General features: G+C 35.5%; 1 protein-coding gene across 3 annotated transcripts in view; it reads left to right on the top strand.

Moving 5' to 3' along the window:
* SCAF11 (SR-related CTD associated factor 11) overlaps positions 1–27,663 on the top strand; it is a 48,731-nt gene that overhangs the window by 11,783 nt on the left and 9,285 nt on the right. For all 3 annotated transcript variants that reach the window (XM_069802235.1, XM_069802236.1, XM_069802237.1), the window contains exons 2-10: positions 4,896–4,974; positions 5,821–5,975; positions 15,232–15,309; positions 17,024–17,121; positions 18,186–18,253; positions 18,891–18,946; positions 21,357–21,463; positions 22,250–22,339; positions 23,653–23,759. In XM_069802235.1, coding sequence (XP_069658336.1) covers positions 4,914–4,974; positions 5,821–5,975; positions 15,232–15,309; positions 17,024–17,121; positions 18,186–18,253; positions 18,891–18,946; positions 21,357–21,463; positions 22,250–22,339; positions 23,653–23,759 — 820 coding nt within the window. In that variant the 5' untranslated portion in view covers positions 4,896–4,913. The remainder of the gene's footprint in view (positions 1–4,895; positions 4,975–5,820; positions 5,976–15,231; positions 15,310–17,023; positions 17,122–18,185; positions 18,254–18,890; positions 18,947–21,356; positions 21,464–22,249; positions 22,340–23,652; positions 23,760–27,663) is intronic.

Genomic DNA, 27,663 nt, shown 5'->3' with positions numbered 1-27,663 from the left:
AAGTAGGTAAAAAGCTTTTCAAATGTTCAGCTGCCATTGGAAATATTGTTTTCTCAGCCCATCTCCCAAGATAGCACAGGACTTTCGGCAAAAGTTTCCAAAATTTTCATCAGCAGCATTTGCCCCATAATGGTCCAGAGGTTATGGTAAGCCCATATGGGGAACTCCTGAGGACACTCGGTGTTCCACCATTAATTACTAAAAAAAAGTCTGTTTTTGTAAATTCAGCTAATTATCAAGATCTGTTTTCGATAAGAACATTCTTGCTGAGGGAGAGTCTTAAACCTCCTTTCAAGGAGGTTTCTTAAAGACCATGAAAATGCATGGGGCAGAGTCCTACTTATTGCTGCCAAAAAATTTGATGGGAGTAAAGGGTGTTACTGTAGTTGTATTAAGGAAATAGTTTCTGTAAACTGAATGTATGGCTGACTTGTTTCAGTTTTGAAGCTGATTGTTTCTTGAGTTAGTAAAGAAATCAAAACACAACTAATAGAGTGCCACAAATCTTTTTTAAAAGAAGAGAAAATATTTTTAATAGAAACATAATAGTCAAAATAAGGCTCTCCTATAAGTATTGATGCAACATATGTCTAAGAAGTTGAAATGTTAATTACAAATGTTTCCTAAGTCTGTTAAGGGAACAAGAATAAGCCAGTCTTGTACATCATTTTGCACTTGCTTACTGGAGATCCTGTTGCATGTGTTCTTGATTTCCACCCCCCTTTCCAATTGAACAAGTGTACTTCTGTGTAGATAGGTCCCTGGACCGTTACTGCATTGGAAGAAGACTGTATTTAGCTGTTGCGTTTTATTTACAGGACATAAAGCTTGTAAAGACTTGTCTTGTAGTTAGTCAAAAAGGAGATGTGCTTATTTCATGTGTTGCATAATTAGACTACTGCAGATTTTCATCAGATGATTTTCCTGTGTCTATTTAATTTTCAGATTTTAATGTAGATTTTAGTTCAATAGGAAATTCAGTTACGTGACTTTGAACAGACTAAGTTTTTTCTTTCTGCGTGTACAGTGAATTAGCGTTGAAGTACATCTGTATTTTTAGGTTGCGAACTGTATGAATAATTTGTGCAAATAAAAAAGGTAAATTATACTTAAATTTTTGCGATACAGAAGATTGTGTAAATGGCACTTTTATCAGTCTGCTGCCTTCTGCTTTGTGGAGTTAAGTACATCATGAAGCTACATTCCTCAGGCAGACAGTGATGAATATATTCCCAGGTTCTACAATTAACTTCATTTAAGCACTTTTGTTGGCAAATGTCTTTGGCTTCTGCATTCCATGAAGACGAGAACAGGAATTTCCTTCAAACAATAACTTAGAAACTTAAATGTTTAACTCCTTTAAATATAACAGAGGATGTACTTGTGGTAGTGTCCTTGTTCACCATTTTCACTTTAATTCTTCCCTTTATCCCAGATCTGAAATTAAATAAGGTATTTCTCTTGCAAAGTAATTCCATTGAAAACTTAGAAGCATCAGGAAATGACCATCTTGGCTGAAATGCTTTGCTGCCTTCAGGCATTCTTGGAAAATGTTTTATCTATAGAGTGGTGGGGGGGGTGTCAGCACTAACATAGTATAGTGCTTGTTGCTGTCTTGTCAGATGCCTTGCATGTGTACGTCTTGAGGTATTTCTCATGTTTCACATCAACAAGTGAATGATCGTACCTAAACGTATGTGTTGGTCATGAGTCATTGGAATTTGGTAGAAGTACTCTTTGGATATTAGCATTCTTCAGATACATATTAGCCTGATTTGGACATGATTCGCCATGGATATGGACATAATATGATCTTCACGTGAGCTCATACAACTTAGTAACTGGGAGAATGACCAAAAAAAAATTGATCTCACTTCTTTCACTGTCTCCTCCCAGCCAAGACTACAGATTTCTTGTATGGCATGCAGCTGGAATGAAAAAGTCTGGGAAATACTTTCAAATCTTCTTAAAGTTTAGAAGAATCTAAAGGACTATGTCATGTTTTGGGACAAATAAGAGTTCTGTTTTCTGTGCTGTCTAGTCCTCCTAAACAACTACATTCTATTTTCCTAACTCTGTTTTTAATTTTATAAATTTAACGCCAATCTTTAGTGTTAAACTCTTCCGCTATTCCAATGCCTGTGATGGCCCTTTTAAAATAGTGGAGAAAATAGTCTTTCCAGAGTTACTTTGTTAAATAATATGTGAAATTTGATGTCTCTTATTTATAAATATTTCTATTTCAGTAGTATTGAAGTCCTGTGCTGCATTGAGAAACGCACAATGTCAAACTGGCAAAAAGGTGTGCTGTGCAAAGTGATCTGTGAAATGCATTAGTGGCACTCGATACCTGTTTAAATAATAGGCTTGTGAGAAGAACGATGTAACACTGCATAAATGTTTTCAGTTGCTGCACATCTTGGATTTACTGACGTTCTGTCAACATTTTAGGATCTCTGTTTTTCTAATTTTTGTAACTGTGCAAGAATTTCTGGGATGTCTTTGTGTCTAGAGAGAGTACAATGGAGAAAAGGTTACTTTTTTGGGGAGCGGGGGGTGGCGGCATTGGAATCTAAAGAGCTTCTATGGGTTCTCTTTCTGCAGTCTGCCTTAGTGACCTCTTATAATAAACATGAACTCTACAGCTACTGCTTAAGTTACAATTTGGTGTCTAGATTATGTCTATTTAAAACCTTTTCTGTGGATGGATGCAGAGTGCAGAATTCTTAATCTTGTTTTTAAGTGGTCTCAGCTGTGATGTGTCCTGGGACTTTTAGGGTTGAGAGATTTGAGCACAGCTTGTGGATTTTTCTGCTTCTGTGAAGCATTGCTGAGGTTTTGTTAAGACATAGAGCGGAAGGAATGTTCTTATGTTTTATATAGAAAAGCAAGTATACCACACACCACTGCATGATTTAAACTTTTGGGGACTAAAGCCACTGAAGTCCTCTTGCAAATCAGAGTGAAAACAACAGACCTTGATCTCGTATTTTAAGTTCAAATGTGTCTTTGATGGTATTGCCTGCCCTAATTTGATGCAGATTTTGCTTTATTTAAGGCATTAAATTTTAAAGTAGCAGTTTGGCTTTTATTGGGTTGCATCTTGCCTAGTCTGCAAAAGATAATAGGTGGTGGTCTGGTCAGTGGTGGTTCGAGTAACAGAACTTGTATACAACTTACAGCATTCACTGCAACAGTCTGAATTCAGATTAGTGCTAGTAACTACTCTACAGTTGATGGCATTTATCCTAATGATATCTTTTTAAGTCTTTTTATTATTTTTTAATCAAAATAGGATAGCATTGTAGGGGGAAAATTCCCTTGTAGCTAGATTTTTTTGTTTCTTTTTCCCTTCCCTTTCCTCCACCCTCAGTTGACTTGATTCACATGTTCCTTTTGGGGGATTAAAAAGTAGTTTCTAATGAGAACTTTGAAGCCATTTAGAATTCTAATTACAGATTTCTAATTAGTTTCACAGTTTTGACCATTTCTTTAATGAACTGTCTGTGTTCAAGACTCACAGATCAGAGTCCTGCTTTCTTGGATTACCTAAAAAAGTGAGAAGTGTGTTATGTGATGGGTATCTGCTGCAGCATTTCTTTTCTCAGCGAAAAGAAATGATTGTTAAAACGCTTCCTGCTGCCAAGATCAAGCAATAAAGACTTGATCAGAAGAGAAGTTTAGGGAGGCAAATTCTGTCTCTCCACCTCCTGGATATCCAGGTGGTAAAGGGAAACCAGTGTAGTTTGTAAGTAAAATAGGTGAAAGTTCAGTCAAGGAGTGTGGTTGTGGCATTGTTGGCTCTGTCCTGCTGCTTTTTTCTAGCAAAGGCTTTAAAGAGTAAGGGGTTCGAAACCTCAGTTGGTTTGCTTCAGGTTTAAATGCTTAAGTAGCAGATCTTGGTAATTTCTGATTTCTTTAATCTCTTCTTGTGAAGTTTTAATTTTTCCTTTTAAATAATAATAATTTTTAAAGCTTTGTATAGTTCCGAAGAAAACTGCTGGTCCCTCTAGGGCTGTTGGGTTGGAGCTTTAGGTGCTTATACCATGTCTGCTGTGACTACAGGAGTTTGAAATGCAGGAGGTTCAGTCCTTGGTGTAGATACTTTTTTGTTGTTGTTTTCAAGTGTGTTTCATTCTGTGTGTAGTAGGTAGGCCTCCAAAGAACATATGCTTACTCTTTCTTATGCAAGATCAAATTCTTTTCAACCTATGTGATGCGGATCACAAAGATATTCTCTGTTACTCTTATTTCATACTGCTCCTTTGCAGAACAGTGAAAAGGTGCATCCTCCCCATTCGTGATACTCCACTGCACCTGTGCTTGTGACCTGTCCCCTTGTTTGTTTGATGATACAACTTTCCATGCATTTTTTTTCCGAGTGCTGGTAGTTCTAATTGTGTGACAAAAGCAAGAAGCAAGCAAATGTATGCCACTTTCATTCTTCTCACTTGCTGCTACTACAGTGATGCTGGATTTGGAAAGCAGCTAACTCTTCTGGTGTTTGTGTGTTTAATTTTGTTGCTTCAACCATTTGTGAAGGGCAATTTGCAGATGTTAGTTACTGCAGTGTTATGTGGGGTGGTTTGCATAGAAACTTAGCAATGCATTTAACTTTTAAAAATAAAAGCACCATTGGTGGTCTTAAAACACTGCAAAAACTTTGCATTTGTTGGACAAAAACGATTTTCAAGTTGGAAGTATCAGTTGCTAGACAGCGTTAATGATGCTCATAAATTGCAAACAGACTGTAAATGATCTATAACTCTTAATGTCATGTGTTTCTACTCTACAGTGGTATAATGAAATGGAGAGCGCTCATTAAATCCATAGTGGTCATTTTTATTTTCAAGTTGCAATCTAAAAGAACTGTGCAAACTGTCTGTGTTTTCCAGACTACATTTTGTAAGAAGATGAAGAACAGAAAGCAATGTTTTCAAGATACTGAGGGTCAGAAGCATGAAGGCATGGAAGGTAAAGTCTGTGTGTGTGAAAATACTCAAGTATATTACTCGGGTTCAAGCTGTGAAGGTCAGACTTAACATTTGCTCTCTCAATTAATAATATGCTGCTAGTTTTGAAAGCAGTTGTGTAAACATATCCACTGTCTCAGCATAATATTTTTCTTCAGGGTCCCCAAATCCTTTCCTGTCTCTTCTGTTTTTCACTTGTTGACTTCTAGTAGCAGAACAAAAATGGAGATAGCAATTGCTATTCAGAACAAATAATTAATTTAGAGTAAAATTCCTTGAAGAGAAGTTCTTGCCTTTTATATTCTGAAAACAATTTCTAACTTTAACAAAATTGGGAGCATTTTTTATTTAATGTACCTGATTAGGTAAATATTTGAGGATGTTCAGATTAAAATAATTCTGAGTGTGGAAAACTAAAATAAAGGTAGACCATGTGTATGTAGGATAATGAATATAGAATATGCTGGTGTAATTTATTTCATGGAGAGGGAGTGCAAACATCCGAGGAGAAAGAACTCGGGAGAACAATGTCTAAATGACTACATGGCCAATAGGAAACACTGTGTGATGCTTCCTTTATTTAAGTAGCACTAGAGCTAACTTTCCTTTGTTTTAATGGCAAATATTGGTACAGTAGTCCTATGAAATACGTTGCGTAGTATTTTTTACCTGAAATACATCTTTTAACTACTGCTCTGGCCAGTGTCTTGACTGCATTAGACCTGAAAATTATTAACTTGCTTTTAACTACAGAAAATGGTATCTTATTGCCACTTTATTCAAATCTAGAAGGACTTTGTTTCAAGAACTGTCAAAAAATCCTAAGTGTCAATGTTAATAATACCAGGTGAAGAAAATGAAGAAAGCTGTTCTTGTTCTGCTTTATTATACGACGGTGACACATGCCCCATCTGTCTGAACTGCCTTCTAGAACAAGAGATTGGTTTTCCTGAGAACTGCAGTCATACCTTCTGCCTGACTTGCATTCTTAAATGGGCTGAGGTAAGACTGAGAACCAAAGTTTTTGTTTATTTTTTGGTGGAATCTACTGTATCTAATACCTACAGATTTTTTTTTTAAAGAAAATAAGTTATGCATTCTGACTTTGCACAGACATGTTTCAGTGACCAGTTTATAAATAGATCATAGGAAGCTTTCTCCTTAGTGCAGTAAAGTACTTAGGTTGTCTAGTGAAAGAAAACACAGACTTTACTAATGGTTACTAGAGATTAAGGATCAGTAAAAAAATGGTGTTGGCTGTTTGGAAGATCAGACAGTATTATGTACATGTCGTAATACTGCAGTGTCATTAGCTTAATCTTACTTTGTTATCCCTTATGCTGTTAGTCATACTGTCGGCTCTCAGGGCTGAGAACAATATGCTTTCATGCTAGTCTACAAAATGAGTCTGATAAAACCTTTCTTTTCTAACTCTAAAGAGAATTCAGCTAAAAGATTTAGTGCTATTCTGAATTTAAAATTTTCATTTTAATTATGGATGTTATTTGATCTATGTCAATACCTTTGTAAATAGTTCTGGAACCTTAGAGAAAAATGACTTGTTGAACAAATTCTTGATGATCTTGTTCTGTTTAGTCCCTTTTTCCTCACATATGTCCTGTAATCATTGCATTAAGCCTTTGGTATCTTTACCTTTCCTGTAACTTTTTTCAATTGTCCATATAAAACACCAAATTAGAATTGCTTTATACTGTATTGGGGGGGGTATTCAAATGAGATGCTGCTTTTTGTCCTGATTCTGTGCACTTGAATTGGTTGCTCATTGTAGTAGAGACCACTACTTGGTTTCTTTGCAATAACTTTCTTTTCAAGTAAATGATAATTTTGATTTCAGTATATCCTTTAGAAGGTTGGTATCATATGTATGTGTATCTACAATATACTTATTTATGTATTATTTTTTACTTACTATATTTTTAACTCAATTTTTGTGTTATTTATTACTAAAGACAGTAACATAAAAAAATATTAAAAAAGGTTATTAGATGAAACTTGCTTTAGATTCGCAAACCAGATAATAAACTAATTCTCCTGTTGCCAGATTTTCTGTTCTGCAAATGATTAATTGCAGTGCTTTTATTTATAAGGGAACAGGAAATTCTCATCCACAATTTTATCTTGACTTCCTTAGCTGGTTGTTACAATGACAGCTGAAAGGCAATAAATAGTGACATGCACAGGGAGGGAGTACAGTAGATGGAGGGCTTGCTGCTGGATTTGAGTTTGTTCACATTGTTTAACAAAGATGCTTTTAAGCCCAATGAGGAAGGAAAAATTTCTTGTTTTAAAGAGGCAAATGAATGATATGACATTTTTCTTGTCGTGTCAATAATTTTTTTGTGTGTGTGTGTGTGTGAAGTACTATCCAAATAGAATAAAAGCAACTTCTGCTTTTAAAAGTTTACAGGTGAAGCAGATGTGATGGTGGGGGGTTGTTTTAAAGCTGTGTAAGGCTTCTACTGCTTCTTTCCATTAGTGACATCTGATGGGTAAAACCAGCCAGTCTTCCTTGTCTGAGGTTACATGACAGTTGGAGCTGTTGAGTTCATGAAACTCCATTGCCTAATCTAGTAGTTGTAATTAAAAGTAAAAGGGGTGGGGGGAAAGGTGTTGAAAATTGGCTGACAGATGTTCAGAGGCTTCAGCTGTGAGAAGCAGATGAGGTTTTATAGTTTGGAATGATAGAAACATATTATAAGCACGTGGCCATTTGAAGCATGCTGATGCCATGTGGTTTTTGTGTCCGCTATTAATATTTAGTAAGTAAATGTTTTTGTTCTTTGAGAAGTGTTGCCTAAGGTTTAGCTTTCTCTGCTAGTTCTTGGTTGATCATAACTAATGAAAACTAAATAATTGACAAGTAGTCAAATTTAAGTCACTCTAAATAATGAAGATATAGAAGTTGTCTGCTCTTTAAAAAATATGCTACCAGATTCTGTTTAAAGATGAAGTATTTTTATTTGGTATAAATAAATTGGTTTTAAAACCACTGTTTTCCTGTTTAAATGCTGAAGAATAACAAAATTGAGAATAAGATCATTGTGCTAAATCTTAAAAAAAAAAAAAAAAAGCCTAATGTTCACATTACTTGAAGTGCTCTTTTGTGTATCTACAGTTATGCTCCATACACTTAAAGGCTTTGCCAGCAGTCTGTGTTCAAGCTGGATATTTCCTCTATCTTTCTGTGTTGCATCTGGACTTTAAAATGTAACAGGAGCAACTACTTCTTTAAACTCTTGTTTTCAAATTGTACATATTCATTGTTCTTCTGAGAGTTTATGGCTTTTATATATAACTGTGTAGATTCTAATTAAAACCAGGGTAGTTTAGGCAGATGGTAAGAGTTTGTTTACCATTCTGCTCCCTCTTCTATCTATGGGAGATTTTCAACATTGCCGCTGCAGTTAAGTGTCCTGTACCAGCAGGTTTTCTGTCTGCAAGCAGCAGCCATAACACTTTGAAGATCTCACTTTTTAAGGAGAGAGACAATATAGGTAGATAGAGATGCACTTAAAGCAATTTTTATATATTGCTTTTTAAGTGAGTATCTTCTGGTTCATTCCATGGACTAAAAAGGGATAGGAAATTTGCCACAGAACATCTAATATATTAGATTCTAATGGCTAAATCCGAGCATTTAGTTTCAGAATTAAGTAACGTTACGGTTCAGTCAGTGCTGTATTTTCTTCCTCTTTGAGGAAAGGTGTCCAACTCCTAAAAGAAAAATGAGGGGGAGACCAGAATCACTAAGAGACTAGTCTTTCAATTAACTTTTTTTAAATAGCCAAAGAGAGAACATTTTAAGGGACGTGGTTACTGTAGTTAATTGCGGCACCTGAGAGCATCACTGTGCACTAAATTCAGTTGCCTACACTGTTAAACTCTCTTATACTATTAGACTGTGATCTTCTGTGCCTGTGGCTGTGCTAACCAGTGCTCTCCCAAGAATTGCTGGGCAGTACTGGGCAGGCAGACTGTTGGGGACTGTTTTCAGTAGGCATGCAAAGATTAACCTAAATGTCACTGGGCCTGTGCTAGCTGTCAACTGCTTCTTTAAACTGACACTGTGTAACTTAGGAATGGAGACTTTCAAGCCTGAGACTTTGTATTTCAGTGAGGCTGTGTTGGAAGATCATAAAAACTAAGAGGCATTAAATCTGGAGCTGGGGTTATTGGACACACCCTTCCTTCCATGGGAGTGCTGAAGGACAGTGTAAGTGAAGGGTTGCTTTCAGTATAAAGAACATGTACATGATAACATTATTCTGCCCAAAATAACAAAGAGGGAGCTTTGGCTATTGCCTTGTGTCTAGGGGGAAAAAAAAAAAAAAAAGGCAGGGGAGGACCGACCAACAACAAAAAAATCCTTATCTAGAGTCTTCAACACCATGGTACTGTTGTGTTATACCAAAGGTAGTAATTACATTATGTGTTTCTCTTGTCTGTAATACCACTAGTAGATTAAAACTATTTGGGTCAAAACTATAGTTTTTTTAACATTATTTTTCTGGCATGCTTATATTTTTTTATTTCAGTTGGCAAGCACATGTGTTCTAGTTTATAATAATAAGTTGTGAAAACATTTAAGTAAAGCTGATGTGAAGGGAGGTTAACTAGGTATCTATTGCAAGCAGATATGCGAAGTAGCCAAAACCACCTCAGCTAAGACAACTGCTTTAGCAGCAATAGTATCTTGCTTGCATGCATTAGAGGAAAACTCTCTACTTTTTTGTATTCTGTTCAAAGAAAACAATCTTAACTTAGAGGAGGTAAGTATTTACTCTTGATTACTGTAGGTTTTTTAACTTCCCTTGTGTTCTTCAGAGCACTAATAAACATACTGAAGGTTTCTATCCTTGCTCTTCTATTAATTCCTCTTATGAACCATCATGAGAGAAGAGTGCTAAAGAAAAGAGGCAGTGTATTGTCTGCATTATCACAATGACTGTGTAAGAGTCATTGATTTCAGTGACCCTTCCCTACTAAGCTTTTATCTCTCAGTCCCTGCACCTTGGTTGATCTCATTTTTTGGTTTCCCTTGTTCACTTTTCCTCATCTGGAGGATGTGAAAGTAGAGTATGTTCAGCTGTAAATTCCCCAAAGTATTGGGGTATATTCGCGCAGGCCCTGTGCAGTATCAGTGGCTGACTTAATAAAACCAAGCAGTTGGCACAAAGAGCTGTCTTGCATTATGTTTCTAGCAGATATTCTGTTCTTAGAATAGTCATTTCCTTTGTGCTGGTGTAAGGTTTGGATCATTGATTATGCAGAGTATACTGCACATGTATATTCTTCTGAGGGTAAAGAGAGTTACCTGTGTGGTAACTGGAATTGTTAATGTGTATTCTTTCTGATCTGGATTTCTTTTGTCCTAAAGGATATAGGAAGGAATCAGCTCATGGGGCAACAAGATCCACAGTGATCTGCAGTACAGAGCACTGTGGCAGGATTGAGATTACATTCATGAACCATATATGCAGTGTGTTCAAAGAAGCACTAAACCTAAAAACCATAACAGCAATAAAAACCCTTCTTGTTCAAGTGTGTGCAAGGTAATGCATACATAGATAATGCATCTGAGAACTGTTGCATGGAAAAACTGTATTAATCAAATTCTTTTAGAAAATCTAGACATTAGATACCTTTTTTCAAATTACATGTTTGTCTTCGTGGTATACAGTTGTTCTTGGCATATTTCCCTGCTGAAGCAGGGCGGTTGGACAAGATGACCTCCAGAGGTCCCTTCCAACCTTAACCATTTTGTGATTCTGTGATTTATCAAGTACCTTCATGCAGCAACTTATGAAAGTTCATGTTGTTAAAGTGCAGTGCAAAAGTCTGTGTGTTTTTGAGTTTGACTTCAATCCTTCCAATAATATATTGTCAAAGGAAGTACAATGACACAGTATCTTTCTCATCACAGAATTCACAGATCCTTACAAATAGTGAATCATTTTGTCCTTTCCTAAAGACTGCCACCATTCCAATAGAACTTGTCAACACTTTATGGCAATTTGGGGTTGGAAGTTAAGGACTAGCCAGCTGCATGATGTAGATAGAGAGAAGACAGCTGTTTAGAATTATAACTAGGTAGCTGGTTGATTTGCTGTAGAAACTAGAATCTCTGTTCTTTTGCTCTCTGTATCTTTACTATCCATGAATGAGATTTCAAAAAACACCCAGAACCTAACATCTCTTGTCAAAAATAGTGCTTTCCTAAAGTATAACTGTAAAAACTTCAAATGTACTTACTTTTAAGTAGATGAAAAAGAAAAAAGTCATCCTGAGCTTTTACATGCTTGAGAAAATAGTGCATTTCCTGATGTCGTCGTTGTTGTCTTTCATCAACATTTGGAGAGGTGTTTCTCACTACATGTGTAGTTATAGTCTCCCTTTTCACTGAAGTTGGAGGTGGAATTGTTGTGGGCCTTTCAGTGTACTATTATTACTAGGTGGAGTGAAATATACAGATGTTATTCTTAAAATCTAAACCTCACCTTTAAGCCTGAATTTTGTTATAAGAATCTGGTATTATTTGTGTTGCTTAACAGGTTCTCTAATAAAGAAGCAGTAAAGAGTGCAGGATTGTGTTTCTTTTGGGATCAGCTTTTCAATACAGTAGTTGAAGAACAGACTTTATTATGGGCCACTTGGAAAAAAAAATATATATATATTAAGGGGAAGAGATTTACTGCACCAACTTTAATTCTATACTCGCATCTTGCTATTACTTACTATGAAATCTCATAACATGGAACTTGATGAGGTGGGGATATCTGCCAAAGTTATTTTATCAGCCGAGTACATTTTAGCTTGCACCTAGTTGTGTAGCTTCCTGAAAATTCCCAGCTGGAATATAGTAACTGCTTCAGCCTTTTCTCTACTTCACTTTGTTCAAATGCTGTTTGAAGTGATGCAGTTAAAATAAGGGACTCTTACTCCTTGAGTTTAGAGATCACAGTTTTGTGGTGCTGTAGCAGTTACAGGAATACTGAGCATTAAGTTATGCCTGTGGAGCTAAAGCAAGATTTTTCTAGAGGGTCATTAAAAAAAAAAAAAACAAACACACTATGAAATGAGGTTTTGGAAAACTTAAGAACAAACACACATGGATAGCTCTTCAGAGGTTGCAGACTTCCTGAATGCTTACATATTTTATCAAGAGTTCTCCAAATATCACAAGATAAGTGAAAGAATGAATCACTGCAGAGTTACCAGTTTTGACATGAAAACTATGAGTAGTTTCGTGTGGAGAGTAAAACAGTTGAAAACGTATTGAACTGTGCTGAGCTACTATTCCGTGTTTTTCCAAGAAAAGCACTGTTGGGAAGAAAAGCAAAGCAACTCACAAATACCAGCTGTGAGGTTCTAATGATTTTGATGATTACACTAAATACTACGTGTTCTGATTTTTTTAAACAGCTATGTTAAAGGAAAATATGTATGAAGCTGGGTTCTTCTAAGGTTGTGGCACATCCCACACCTCTCCTCCCTTGTGCACAACAAAATTGATAGCTGCTGCTTGGACTCATTCTATCTCAGTGGCTTTTTTTCTTTTTTTTTTTTTTAAATACTTTCCCTGCAAAAGGACAGTGTACATTCACTATTACTTATGATACTATCTGAACAGAAGCCTCAGAAGAGAGGAATTGCTAACTTGCCTTGAATGAAAGAAGACTCAACACATGCTTTGGTTACTGAACCATATTCTCAAAAAAGATGAGAGAGATGAGTAAAAGGCCACCATTCCTCATGATTGCTTCTTGTGAAAATGTAGTCAACTTTTTTTACCCTCACTCCTTTGTATAGCAGCCCAAATTCAGTCTTCCTGTTGGGAGAAGGGACAGGGGAATTTTTTTTTCTCCCATTTCCACTTAAAAGGCTTGTTCTTATATGTTAGACAGATGAGAGCTGATGCACATTTAGACAAAAGTGTATATAGATGAAGTAGCCTCTAGATTACCTCAGGGCTACCCAGCAGTTGTACTGTGCTGGGGGACATGGGGCTGCACGTGGGACTGTCCTGTCTTTCCTAGAATTTCTCTTGATATTTGTTGTGAACTATCAAATAATGCTAGGGCTATGAAAAGCAACTGAGTAGGAATGGAAAGAGCATCTGCTGTTTCTGAACATATCTGAACCTAACAGTAGCTTTTGATTCTTCCAGAATGTTTTCCTCTTTTTCTACTACTATGTGTAACTGTATGTAATTGATAAACATTTGTCCAGAAGAACTGAACATATAACTGAGTATTTTTCTAGTGGAGCAAAAACACTTGTCATTTGGATTGCTGCTAGTAACACTTAGTATTCTATGATGCTTCATTGCAATGAATAAACATAATGTGCTGTGACTTAAACTTGGGAACATAACTTAATATTCATATATAAATTTAATGTAGAAACAGATTGTATTCTTGGAAAAACTTGCTTTTTAGCTAAGGTAAATCCTGAAATGAGACTGAAAATGACTAAGAAAATGAACTTCCTCCTACCTATTTTTGACAGTCTGGTATATCTAAGAATCCAAGTATTTACCTTGAAGTTTGCAGCTGATTCAACAGTTACAGTGCATCACATGCTATCAAATATCCCAATTGAACAATGTGCTGCTATGTTACTGTGGGTTAGCTTTATGTTGACTACAGGACAAAAACTGTCTTCATGATCTGAGTCCTTAGGGAACTGGCTTAATTACCCAATATGCTTTTCTCAACCAAGGCCATGACACTGCAGGGAACAATGGTATCCCCCAACAGGGGAAGTTTTTAGTTAGAATAAAATAGCAGAGCATCAAAAGGAGAGGTAATGGCTTTAACTTACATTCTTGTTGAACAACTTGCTCATGAAACTACCCCTGGGGTTTTTTTGGTTTTGTTTGGTGGTTTTTTTAATCAGTCTAACTTTGTTCTGTCTACTTCAATTGAAATCAGAAGCTGCCTGAATGCTTGAGGTTTGGGGGCTATGTAGGTAAAAAAGCAGTTGAGCACTCTTTGAAATTGAGAAAAGAACAGAATTAACTGGAAAATGAAAAGTCCCAATGAAAAGACAAGAATGAAGTTCACTGAATTTCAGGGCAGAGCTCGTATGCAAGTTTCTCATAGCTGCTTATGCAATTCTAATACTGCGTCTTGCTTGCATAAATAAAAAGTGTAATACCCTGATAGTTGTCTTAAGGGCAGAAATTGCATGCCTCTTAAGGGCATGCTATTCACACACTGATTCTTGTTCAGTGGATGAATTAGGGCTGGAAGCTGGGTGTGAGGTTTGTTGGTTTTTTTTCTTTGTTCTAGAAGAGTTCTGAACTGAGCCTGTGGAGGCCAATGGAATGAAGAGGGGGATGACAAAAAACCAAACCAAACAAAGAAAACCCACCAAACCCCCCACAAACGCATATATGGAATTAAAATGAATAAACAGTTCACTAGCAGCAAAACCTAATATCTAATATGTATTTCTCTGAAAGTTGATTCACTACATGATCCAGTTGGGTGGAGCTTCAGTTGAAGCTCCCCTGTTCTGTGGTTAATAATATTTTATTGTTCTCTCTGTGTGTGTGTGCGTTATCTGATGTACTCTGGCCTCAGTAAGAGGTGATTGGGGAAAAACCAATAAATCTGTGTTTCTATCAAACTGTAGGGTAAAATAACTTTCTTCAGTTCTATTCTCTTGCAAAGTGATTTGTAAAACTTTAGTTATCATAAAAGTGGGAATATGTTCTCTCTGCTGACTGAAAAAAAAAAAGTGATGTAGTATAGTCAAATAGATATGCAAGATGAGGGAAAGTGTTACCATCTTTGCTGTTGGTCTTCCAGGTTTTATCTTTTGGGGGGGTACATGACCCAACAGACTTTCTTTTGAAAAGAACATTAAGAAATAAAACATTAGAATAATAAGAAATAAAAAGGGCATTTTTGTATTGTTATAAAATCAGAGTTACCTAACAGGGATTAAAAAAAATTAAAATGTAGCTAACAATGTAAAATGCTTTTCCTTTTTTTGAACACAACTTCTGAGATACATTCTTGTTTCCTTTAGATTTTCCCCTAAGGAGAGATCTACTTATATGAAACAAAATACCGAGTGTACGGACAACGTGTACAAATAGGTTATTAATGCGAACAAGTTGTAATTTTGTGTATTTCTGTAAACTATTACAATAGTGACTAAAAGTATAGAAAACTAAGACATCTCCTAATTTATTACAAATTCTGTAATAAGACAACCAATTTTTCAGACACAGGCTTCGTGTCCTATTGATCGCAGACCATTTCAAGCAGTATGCAGGCTTGATGCATTAGAAAAGCAGATAAAGGTAAGTTCCAGACTTATTTTCTTAAGTAACTTCAGTTGTAGGAACACCCAAGTTATGCTGCAGCCTTTTATTCATACACCTGTGTTAAATAAGCTTTCCTAACAGAATAATTGTTGCTTTAATGTTTCTATTATATATTCAAAGCTAGGAATTTTTCTTAATTATTTTTTCAGTGCGAGTCTTTACAGTAATAATAATCACAAAGCTGCTATTGCTACCTCATAGTATCTTTGAGCGCTCCTGATATATCCAAGAATAGAAGTATAGCAATTGGTCTCAGTGGTTTTTAACCAGGTTTTGTAAACAAGTGCTATATCAATTAGCATGCAATTTTGCCTTTTTTTTTTTTAGCTGAGGTGAATCTTGTATGTACAAAGCCTCTAATTCACAGACAAAAATGCATGAAGGCAAGAGGAATCAGTTAATGCGAAGCCTTATTCAACCTAAATTTCTGAATTTTTTGAGCTTTCAGCTCTTCTGAATAATACTGCTCTGGAGAGTAGTTTATCAATTCAAAAAATAAAACTAGATTCTGATAGATGATCTTCAAAATCTATATAGAAAGCTGCTGATAATTCTGTGTACAGTTTTGAAATTCTGTGGTGATACTATGGTTATAAGTAATTCCTAAGGTGCTGGTTTTGCATTTTGTGATGTTGAGAAAACATGCCCCCACTGCCTGTTTCTTGTGCTTCTAGAAGCTCAGGTAGTCAACTGCAAAGGAACCAGACTGACAGCCGGTGATACTTTCTTTTCATAGAAAACCATGCTAGCATATTTTATCTTCTTTATTTCTAAAGAATCAAGGAAGCAGCTTGAAACAAGATAAACTGAAGTTTTCATTTGGAAGAGTGTAAAGGCTGTATCAAATACAGTTTTTAAAGGTTCTTTGTTCATAGAACTGCAGTGTAAATAGGTGGGCCAGGGAACAAGGGTCCTGCTCTGAAAAAGAGCCACTGGAGCAGTAGGGGTAGATGGAAAGTGTATCGAGAAATGCTGATACTGTGGTCAGCATTAGCAGGGGCACTATCAGGACACTGGCAGCTTTCCCTTGGTGATATTCATAATTAGAATGCCAGTAGATTAAGGAGTTGCATATAAAGCCAAGATTCTAGAATGAAGTAGTACAAAATATGCAAACAATTGTGATGTAGCTATTGAAGTAACTTCATAGTATGTAATAAAAATTGTATTGCTTAGAATTTTGAAGATGTGGGGGGAAAAAACAGTGTCATATGAAATCTGTAAGTTATTTTACTCTACAGGAAAATAGGGTGGTTTTTAATTACGAGGAAGCGTTTGAAATTGAGTGGTAGTTCAGCATTTTCCCAAGCTGAACCTTGTGTATTCAGATCAACCAACTTAGTTTAAAAAACTTAGCTTCCAAATTCTCAATGGAAGATAGTGCATAGCTTTGAGATACTTGCCATGGCAGTCTGAATGTTCAGGGGTTTTGGACTTGTGGAATTAGTATGCATCTCTGGCATAGCCAATATACATACCAGGGTGGGTTTTCTTCCACTTCATGGAAAACAAATGAAAAAAAAAAGAAACATATCTACAAACTGTGAGATTAAAGTAGTAATAATTTAAAATGGTTTCAAGTCCTTCTGTTTGAGCTTATTTTCTCTGTAGACCTTAAGAGGCTTTGAATGTATTTAAAGCCCATGTGTATTGAGATTCTAGATTGGATTGACTTTATTTTTCAATACAGGTTCAGGTTAAAAAACAACTAAGGAGGAAGGAAGAAGAGGAAAACTGTGCCTGCAGTAAGGGAAAATATAGCCATGCGAAGATGAGAAGTTTTGTGAGGTTGGTCGTCCACTTAATTTCAAGCATTCTAATTGGAATATTCAAAATGTAAATTCAACTGTTTTAAAATGTACACCCTGGAATTTTTTAAAGATTAAGTTTGTTTTTAAATAAACTATTTTCCATCAGTGGTAGTTTAGCTTGACTTTTATCACTGATGTAATTCCTACTTGAATACTTAAAATAGCAAGCAAGAAGTATGGAGCAAGGTATTTCTTGCATTGAGCTCTGTGAAAGATGCATTTTCCTAGAAATTCTGACAAATTTCTTACTAATTTGAATTAAGATTTTATGGCTAGATCATATTTTAACAATATAAATCTTATTCTTTGGTTATCTAAACAGACATACCCTTTCTTGCATGTTATCATAAACATTGGTGGTGTTCCTCTTACTAGAAAATGTAGTTGTAGTCAAGAACTGATTTTATGCTAGTGAGTTTGAGAAGGAACTGGAAATACCATTCTTGTTTTGAGAAGCTTTATCTTGTCACATTTGCTGCATTGTATAAGGGGAAGTTCGGGATTACACAGATGAATTTCACTAAATAATGGTAATCTAAAGTCAGTGTTTAATGGAATATATGATATATACAGAGTTCTTGAGATTGAATTTGAAGCAGACTTCACTACAGAATAGATAGCTGGAAGTAAATTACCTTTTTTGGCTCTTATTAGAAAGATCTTTGCACCTCTCTGTTCTGAATCACCATTGACTTTGATATTCTTCAAAGTATTTATGCAAGCAGGTTATAACATCTTTCACACGTTGCCGTGAAATCAAGCAAAATTAAGCATTCAGATTTAATACCTGATATTAAATTCTGTTGTGTAAATGGATTTTCTTTTTTTTCCATCTGTAAGCTTTTTGAAGCACTGTGGTTTTTAATGTGTGGAAGATGATATACATGATGCAAGTTCAGGTTTTAATAGCAGTCAGAACTTGCTTTACGTGCACAAAATAAAAATTCCTTAAAATAGGAGCTGATTTTGTTTGGGTGTATATACTGTTAGCTTAAATATGCCCGGAAATAACTTTTGTAATATCTTCTGTTAATGTTGCAGAAGAGCTGTATGTCCAGACAGAGGGCCATTAAGAGCAAAATTAAGCAAAGTTGTGAAGAAAAAATACAGTAAGTTGGTATTTGTCCTCCATTTGCTAGAATTGCTGGTTTTTATTAAGGACCTCTAGAATTTCTTTTCTTGATGAGACAATTTCGTTTTAATTACCTACATTTGCATATGAAAACCAAATACCAAGGAATAAAAGCATGGAACTTAAGAGAACAATACTGCAGTATGTGAAACTACTGTTCTTATTCTACTGGAAAGACTGCCTCTTCAATTTCAGTCACAAGTGAAATGGATTTGGTTTCAGCCTAAAGTCATTTTCTGCATCAGACAGTTGGGGCAAAGCTAATGACTAGCTTTTATTTGCAGGAAGTTTTCTGGTGAGAGTTCAGACACAAGAAGCACTTAGATCTATTTTGGGGCTGCCATTTTGAGAGGCTTTTTTAATAGATGTTTTTTGGTAAGTGTGTTTGTAACTTATGAAACCAAGCAAATATCTGAAGAGGTGAAAACTTCTTGATATGTAAAAAGCTATTGTGAAGGTGCATGCATTTTAATTTTACCCAGTTTGTATGTAAAAACACTGTAAAACTTGAGTAGTTAATGAAAATGTACCTCATTGCATTAGTGATTTTGACAAACAATTAAAAACTAATATGCTAAAGTTAAGATCAAAGTTTTGTTTCTTATTCCACACAGGTAATATTTTGTATGACAAACAAAACAAGAAAGCTTTGTCTGTGAAGATAAACAAGGTTGGTTCTGATAATGAAACATTTGTAAACATTTTTTTTCATGAAAGCATTTTTAAAACTACCTTTCTGCTTATTTTTAAGGTTAACTTCTATTTTTTAATTCTAGCATGATCCAAACTTTGTTATTTTGGCTCTTTTTGTCTTGAAGGAAGTAATTAGAATATAGTGCTCGGTTATATAAGCTTCTCTGTCAGATTAAACTTAGTTTTGTGATGGTAAATATTTTCAGTTAGATTAGGATATTACATTAAAGGATACTGTAACTAACCTGTTCTCATCTGTATTTACCAAAAGAAGATGGTATCCGCTACAAGCTGTTAGCCAAGTACCATTATATGACGGTTTTCATTATTTTCATGAAAATACGTAGTTGTAATCAAGTAATTTGTTATATGAATAAGCCACGGACATTATAGTTTGCATCAAGTTGGGGTTTTTTTAATGGGAAATTACTCCCAAGAATGTTTGTGTTTCCAGGTTTCTTGTTCAGTTCATATTTTAGCCTATAAAACCGGCTTATAATATGCAGAATTTATAAGGAGCTATAAAGGCTCTGTTTGATTTCTGCCTTCCCTCCTTTCAAAAATATTTCGTGTTTCTGCGACAAGTTGGTGATGAGTGCTTTCTTATTCATAGTTGTACCTCTAAATGTATTTGCATGAAATAGTTTTAGGCCATACATTTGATTCTGAAGTGTAAATGTCATCATTCTCCATCATTCTGTCTTACCTGAAGTTTAAAAATTTGGAGGAAAAACTGTTTTCAAGTCCCTGTTTTGCCTGCTGCCTTACTTCATGTAGTATATGTGCACATACTACATCATATGTCTTTTCAATAGCTGGTGGCCTGAGTTGTCACTTTTATTTGGTGCTTATACACCATAGTGCTCAGGGATATCTTCAGCTCCAGCCTTCCCCTTCCAAGTCAGGCATTTAGGAATTTTGGTTCTGTTAGCACGTAAAGTTACACATACCTTTCATTGAATTGAAGAGGTTTTGAACTGGAAGGACAGGGCTTAATGGTAGATCAATCCCTAACTTGACTTCAAAGTCGGTGAATGCCTTCATATCTAGTTTCACTGATTTATTGTGCACTATTTAATAGCATTAACGTCTTAAATGGTACCTGTTGCAGAAAAGGTGCATAAACAAAAGTAGAGTCATTAAAAACTTTCAGGAGGAGTTACAGGGCTCAATTATCCAATAAATGTTCAAAATGTAAAAGAATTTAAAAGCAAGCACTGATTTATGAACAACCACTTAAAAAGGATATTTGTGGAACATCCAGAGCTTTTTTAGATGGAGGGAGAAATGTTAGTGTTCAAAATGATAGTATTTTTGAAATAAAACTTAAAAACAACAGCTTTTTAGGAGAAACTTAAAATTTGCCCGCTGATAAAATAGGGCATGTTCCAATTAAAACCAGCTCTCTGTGCCAAAGTTTGATGGAGCATATGGATAATGGCTGCATGCTTGAGACAAGCATATATATATGCATCCCATTACAAAGTTTGCTTTTCATCAGAGTGAATATATTCTGAAAGAAGATGACGGGAAGACCCTGTGAATTCCCATTTTAAAATACCAGTCATGGGGAATGAAAAGGAATGTCATTGTCAGATTTGATGTGGCGTTAACCCTTTAGGTGAGAAGACATAAATGGCAAAAATGGGTCAGTGCAGGTCGGTCCGGGAGGAGTGTTTGCGGGATTGTTGTTTGGCTTTCTTTGCCCTGCAGCCAGCCCAGTACGCAGCAACGGCAACAGAGTCGAGCTCTTCACTGCACGCAATGCAAAAGGCAACATGCTAGCATAGAGTGGGTAGCTGGGCATTGTTAACAGTTGAAATAGAAGGTGGTATTTGTTGAAATATGAAGTGGATTCTGAGTATCGTGCCTTTGTGTGAGGGTCGAGTAAACAGATGCACGAGTCCGTCTTCAATTTTGTAATCCTACCTGAGGGCAAAGGAGAATCCCAGCTACTTCCATTAGGTTTTCCTGTTACTTTGAAACCAAACATGCAGTGAACTGCTGTGAAGGGGTCTGTCTGAAGGTGTGCTAGTGCTGTACTCAACCATGGTTCATTAGGTAGCAGAAATGGGAATTGTGAAATGGTAAAGATCAGGCTCATTTATTCATAACTTCTGTATGGAGCATTAATGCTTTTGCCGCGGAAAGCCTGTATAAAATACAAAGTTTATCTGCAAAGAGCAGGTGTTGAAAATTTAGAGACTGAATAGAGAAAATTTGTTTGCTGTAACTATAAATCTTGGCATATAACTATGGAGCTACTGTGGTGCCTGCTTTTTGTGACCTAAAGTCTTGCTGACGTGATTTAATTTCAGTGCATCTTCATGTATTAAATGCTAATTATTTTATTTTGGATGTCTTTAATTCATCAAATTTTTTTGTAGCCCAGAAGACAGACCTGCTGGAATGAGTGCTTCAGAACTAATTTCTTCAGCACGCTTCCGGCTGGTGGTAGCAATGAAGAATGCTTTTTTAGCTGTAGAAATGACTGGTTAGTATATACTAGTGCTTAATATAGACTGATGGGTTACTGCATTGTAGATGCTATAGTTCCTTCTGCTTCTATCTGTATATACTGCCTTGAAATATTTTGAGGATTGCCTGGGTTTGTATTGATGAAAAGCTGTTAAAGGATAAACACAAACATTTTAAAATGAGTATTATTAAGGGCAAACCCCAATTTTGTCATGTGTTTGGTATTAAAATATTTAAGTGTGTGCTTTTAATCTCATTTATTTAATTAAGTTAATAAGATTTATTTTTAGCTCTTATTTAAACTTGCTGAATTGAAGCCCTGGATAGGAAAGGGTTAGTCCTGTTATTACAACAGCAGTTAGCAAAACACTTAACAGTAAATAATATAATAATAATAGAATTGGAAATAATATAAAGCATTTTTTGGATAATAAGGCCTAATCAAAAAATTGTCTGGATGTTTTCAGCTCTGTAAAAGAAAAAAACTTTTTGCCATGCATTCAAAAGCATTAATTTGTCAAGGATGCAAAGTTTCTCCATCTTTCAGCTCCCCAGAAGACATATCTCATGTCCTGTTTTCCATTCTGCCTGCCTCATTTATTTAGGACTTTTGTTATGTTTGCTATGACTGCTTTTTCTCTCTAAAACAACCACCATGCATAGTTTCATCATGACTATTGAAAGTTCTAATACAGTTAAATTTAAAAAAAGTCATTGATAGCAGCAATTATCGCAGCAGTATGAAATACAAAATAGTACAAAGTTACTTTTTTTAACTTTTTGTATGAAATTGGTATTCCAGCACAGAATTCACAGAAGTCAATGCAGCGATCAGACAGAAGAGACAAGAACTGGAATTATCCTGTTCATCTGTGATTGCTAGAGTTGAAAGGTGTGTGTGTTTTGGATTCATAGTCCAAAGGATCTTAATACTTCCAAGTTTGGAATTTAATTCAAATGGTTCTTTAGATTTGATCAAAAAACTAAATAGTGTTTGCATGTAACTTGTTAAAATCTTGTGTATTTTCTGCATGCTATTTGTATGTCGATAGATTCTTTTCTGTATATCTTAAAACTTTTTTTGGTACTCATGACAAGCATAGTAACTCCACGGACTTGTGCATCTTAATATGTCACTTTTTCACAGAAATGCGAGTCTAAATATATTCTATTTGGACGTTAGCGTTCAATGTGCTTTTTAAATTATTTCTATCACAAGAAATCAGACTACATTTGCTTTAACATCAGTCTGATTCTGATTTCCCACCCCACCCCGTACCTCCCTTTCATGGATTGGTTCTGATACTTCTTTCCGTAACTGTTTATTAAACAAGTGCATCTAGAAAGAGTTAAGAGGTGTTCTGTTAAAATGATACAGAGAACATAATTATTTTTTTTTGTCAGAGAGTGGATACATGTGAAAACATACCCTAAGGATGTTTTCATGAATATAAAACAGAAGCATAGAAATAACTGATTTTAAAATAACACAGTAAGAAATTGGTTCTGTCTGTGATCTTAATTTCACTACATATCTCTTTACTCCCTTTGTCATAAAACAAAGGCTAAGGACAAAAGAGCAAGTAGAAAGATTTTTAATTATAATTAAAAGTTGCACCTAGGATTTAAATAATAAATTTAAATTTTTTACATGTACTTTTCCTGCAAGTTTCATTCTAACTCAGTGATAACTTAAAAAGTGTACATCTATAACTAGATTCTGTTTTCGCCCAAGGTTTGCTGAGGGAGTCTGAATAAGTATAAATATATTTTTTGTTTGTTTTTTTTTTAAAAAAAAAAAAGCCTTTACTAAATTGCTGTGTAGACTATTTCTCATTTTTCTGCAGAAGAGGCTGTTCTTCTGCTGAGGTACTAAATCAGTGTTCATAAATTTACTTCCAGTAGTATAGTCTACTAATTTGGAGTAGACTGTTACAGTTCTATGTTTGGCTTTGAAGAAAGCCAAATGTATGTTGCTTTGCCATAACATACCTTGTTCAAACTGTTTTGCTAGATTAGGCAGTAATATAAGCCTGAAATTAAATATGAGAAGGAAAGCTTTGTTCACTGTCAGCTTTGCCTTTCTCTCCAACTGTGATGAGGTTGGAAGTGTCGTGGTTGCCTAATGTTTTAGTTTTGTGCATTGTTTTCAAAACTTGCTACAAACAGCTAAAACAACTGATGTTAATGCTTTTACTTTTCCAGAATTCCTTTAATGTCTTATGGAGCTGAGGCTGAGACCTTTCTTCTTACTTCTACTACAGTGGCAGGGACAATTCTTCCAACAAATATCAGGCCTTTGGAAAACTTTGGTAAACTTTTTTTTTGTAAGTTTTATTTATAGCTCATGTGGAGTATTGTTAAAATACGATTGTCGGAAATCAAAGCGGAGTATATAGTTACAGTTAACAGAAAAAAAAAAATCTGTTTTGATGCAGTTTGATACTGTTTCAAAACCAGCTGGTTTATGTCTGAAATAAGAATATAGAAGATGAACCAGCCACCCCAAAACTGGCATGACTGTTCTTCATTTTTCTAAATTCAATGCTTTCTTTCATGTTACGACTTCTTTTCCTATTGTTCACGGATAAATCTCATTTTGATACATTATGAATGGCTTGACATATTTCAGTGGTATATTGTGCAGTGTGAGGAACAAACTGCTTCCTGACAGAGGAGTAGTCAGGAAACACCACAGTGTATGGATCACTTTCAGTATGCCCACAAGGTCCACGAGGCAAAAGCTTGCAAAAGTGCTTGAGCGCCAGGATCTGGCAGGAATTTAGCAGAAGAAAAGACACGGAAGGAATTACCTTCCTCCAGTTACTTTTAACAGCCTCTCTCTCCATACTCAGCAAGAATGTAGTTTCTCTTCCAACAGGCTGCACAAGTTCAAAGAAGTGACAACAAAGGAGTGCTGTTTTTTAAGGCTAGAGTTAATACCTTCTTTGAACTGGGAATTATACTACTTTCACTTGACTAGAGTAGGCAAAGAGATAGGAGAGATTTGGGTCTCCTGGCTTACAAAAATTGTGAGGAAGTGAATTTCTGGAAAGAGTTAAGTAGTAGAAGGTTCGTGAAAAAGATGCTTTATTCATTCGTATTCATTCTTGTTGAAGTTACTTATTTCACCTCCGCATTTCCCAGTGAAAAATGGATGGGTTGCTTCCTCAGGCCTCTGACATTTGGCAGTGCAATTTAACTCATCCTTAACCGTTTTCTGCTTCTAGTAGTAATAAGTATACATGCTAGCTCATATCTCTTGACTTCCCTTCACCTTTCTACTTCCACAGTCAGGCTTCTTTGTCAATATGCACTAGAAGCATTTTAAAAAAAAAAAAAAACAACCCAAACCCAGTTTTTTCTCTCATCAGAAAGATGAAGAATATTTAAATAAGCTCCAGATTATTTTTCAACATTAGACTATTTAGAATATGCAAATAATTTCTGTTGATAATATCAGCAACTGATCTGCAAATACTGATAACATAGTCAACTCCTAAGGCAGAACATGGGACTAAATCCTTTATGCTATTTTTTGGGAGAAGCAGCAGATTTTGAGTTTGGTCTTGTTACGAAAGAAAAGGAAATTCCTTTTTTCAGATATTTTTCTTTTAAAATTTGTATTTAGAACAGAATTTTCTCACTTGTTGTCTTGATTAGAACTTTGATATGTTTAATGTAAGCATTCCACTTCCTCTTTTAAAGGTGTGATTTTTGAAATGTGACATTATCAAGCTAACAAGACACAGCAAATAAGTTACTTTTTATATGTTTCCATATGTTCTTGCTACACCTGAACTAATGTTCAGGTGTTAAATGTAATATATTACTTACACTGTGGACAAAGAAGACAGTCATCAATACTGACTCTTAAAACTTTAGCGTCAACATACTACAATGTTTTAAGTCACCTTCAAGTTTGACTTAAAGACTTCCTACTGATAAGGAGCATGCAGGAAGTAAGACACAGACTCTTCAAATTTCCTAGTGAAACTAGGGGATGTCGGATATGAAGATGTCCCTTGAGGATTTTGGTCACATTCTGTTGAGTGAGTGTTCCTTCCCCATTCAGTTTTTATATAGCAACTGAGGAAAAGACAAACATGCACAAGAAAAGGTAAGGACAAAGAAAACAGGGGACACTGGGATTTTCTGCAAAGGTGGAGAACAGGAGAAAAATGAAGAAAATACTGAAAATAGATGCATGCAAAAAAAAAAAAAGGCAAACTGGATCTTGTGATTGTTATTAAATTGTGCCTGAAAGATGGTAGCATAAGCATTTTATTTTTTTTACACTCCCCTCATCTCTTGGTCACACCTGAAGTATACAGTTTTGCATCAGAGTAGTAGTTGACAGTTGCTTCCAGAGTTGTGTAAGGAGGCACACAACTGTCACTGATGGTCATATGACTGTACTGCCTGAATCCTCCCTGTAGCTGCTGCAGTTTTTTTAGATTCTCTTAACATTAAATAGTCTTTTTACTAATTTGACCTGAAAATGCATTAGTGAATCTACAAATACCATTATGATTTAGGCTGACATTATGCAGTTCTCTTGCATGATTAAAATATTTTTAAATAAAGATTCAGTGAGCTGAAATGCCTTCTATTTGGTCCAAGTCCAAAGCATGTGAAGCTTATCTGTTAAAATTATACAAGTAGTAAGAAATGCTAAAAAGGGGTTTGTGTTTCACAAGTAGACTTTGAAAGTGCTACAAAAATAACTTGCCTTTTAATTCAGTCAGGATTCCCACATTCCACTTGCATTCTGATTTTTTTATTATGGCAAGGTGATTTCTTCCCCTCGAAGAAAATAATCAGAGATATTAAAAATTTGTAATTACATGTAACATCTGACTTGTTTTCCTGGCTATTGTAATAGGTTTGAAGATGTAGTTAGTGTGAGACAGCCTCATGTGGCCGAGTAACTGCTGGTTAACCACTGTGAAGTCACTTTCTAACAAAACTATTGGGGAGACTGTTAGAGTAGATACCTCAATAGTGCCAATCACCTAAAACTCCATTGCAAGTTCTTTACTACGTGTGTTTTTATGTTTTAAATATATGGTAACTTCTATACAATTGTTACTGTTGGTTTTCATTATCTCAAGTGGTAGTTTGATCAATGGACATCCAAAAATCAAAACTGCGTTTTTTTAACGCAAATTACTGTGTGTTTCCATGGGAGGTCAGAGGAGGTGATTATAGTCCTGTGCTCTGTTCTCGCCTTCTAAAGGCTAGCAAGGTGCTTGTGGAGTTAATTCTCTAAGGTTATCGGATTATATGTTTACATTTAACAGACAGTGATATGTTTTTCATTCTGCTAACAAAGTACTAAGTGGTAGAAAGAGGCTTTTGTGCTGTTACTTACTTGTCTTATTCCTATCTTATTTTTATATAATCTGTTTAAGAATACATTAAACAGGTATTTTAGTGCAGTAAAAACATGGGAAATAATACTATACAGAGAGTTAGAATCAGGTGTTTAAGTGTGGTGTGATAAATTCATTGTAAAATCCATAGCAATTAATCTTTCCTAGCAAGTTTCCACTATTTGTGTATGAAATTGAAGCTGTAAAAAGAATCCATTTAAACACCAAATTGTTGATGCTTTCTGAAACCTACACAAAGTATGAAACAAATCAATGGACATCTCAAGAAATTAATTTAGCTTTGAAGTGAGTATTATATTCAAGTATGTTTACTTAATTATCATTAATCTTTAATTCCTGAGCTGTCCCTCATAAGCTTTTATAGGTATCAAGAGTACAGTCTGTTCCCTTTGCAGTGAATATAACCCTTGGCTTCCCTACAAAGACTTTTGTCAAATTGTGGATAGCATGAAATAAATTAATGCAGTATCAACACAAGAACTCCTGTGCTGCTGTGTGCGACTTACTGTCATTCTTCTTACAGCTTTAGTTTTTTGATGCACCCTAGGCTGCCCCAAAACTTGCATTCCTTATTCAGTTCGTTAGCTGCTGCAGGTACCCTGGGTGCCTTCCAGCAGAGTTTAAGTACAGTTTGCCATGGAGCATGCAGGGTCTGTCTTACAACTGGTGAATGAGTTTGCACTGTCTGAAATTCAGTTTTGTAGAGAGGTATGCTGTCATTGCTGCTTCTGATCAGCTGCTTCCCATGGGATCATCCACTGATAGCCATTTAAAAATGTCACTTTCTGTAGTATTGAGCTTTGATTCTGCAGTATTGAGG

Source organism: Haliaeetus albicilla, chromosome 14, assembly GCF_947461875.1.
Source record: "Haliaeetus albicilla chromosome 14, bHalAlb1.1, whole genome shotgun sequence".
NCBI classification, from domain to species: Eukaryota; Metazoa; Chordata; class Aves; order Accipitriformes; family Accipitridae; genus Haliaeetus; species Haliaeetus albicilla.
The sequence above is the reverse complement of the archived record's forward strand: the minus strand, read 5'-3'. Positions and strand labels throughout refer to the sequence as shown.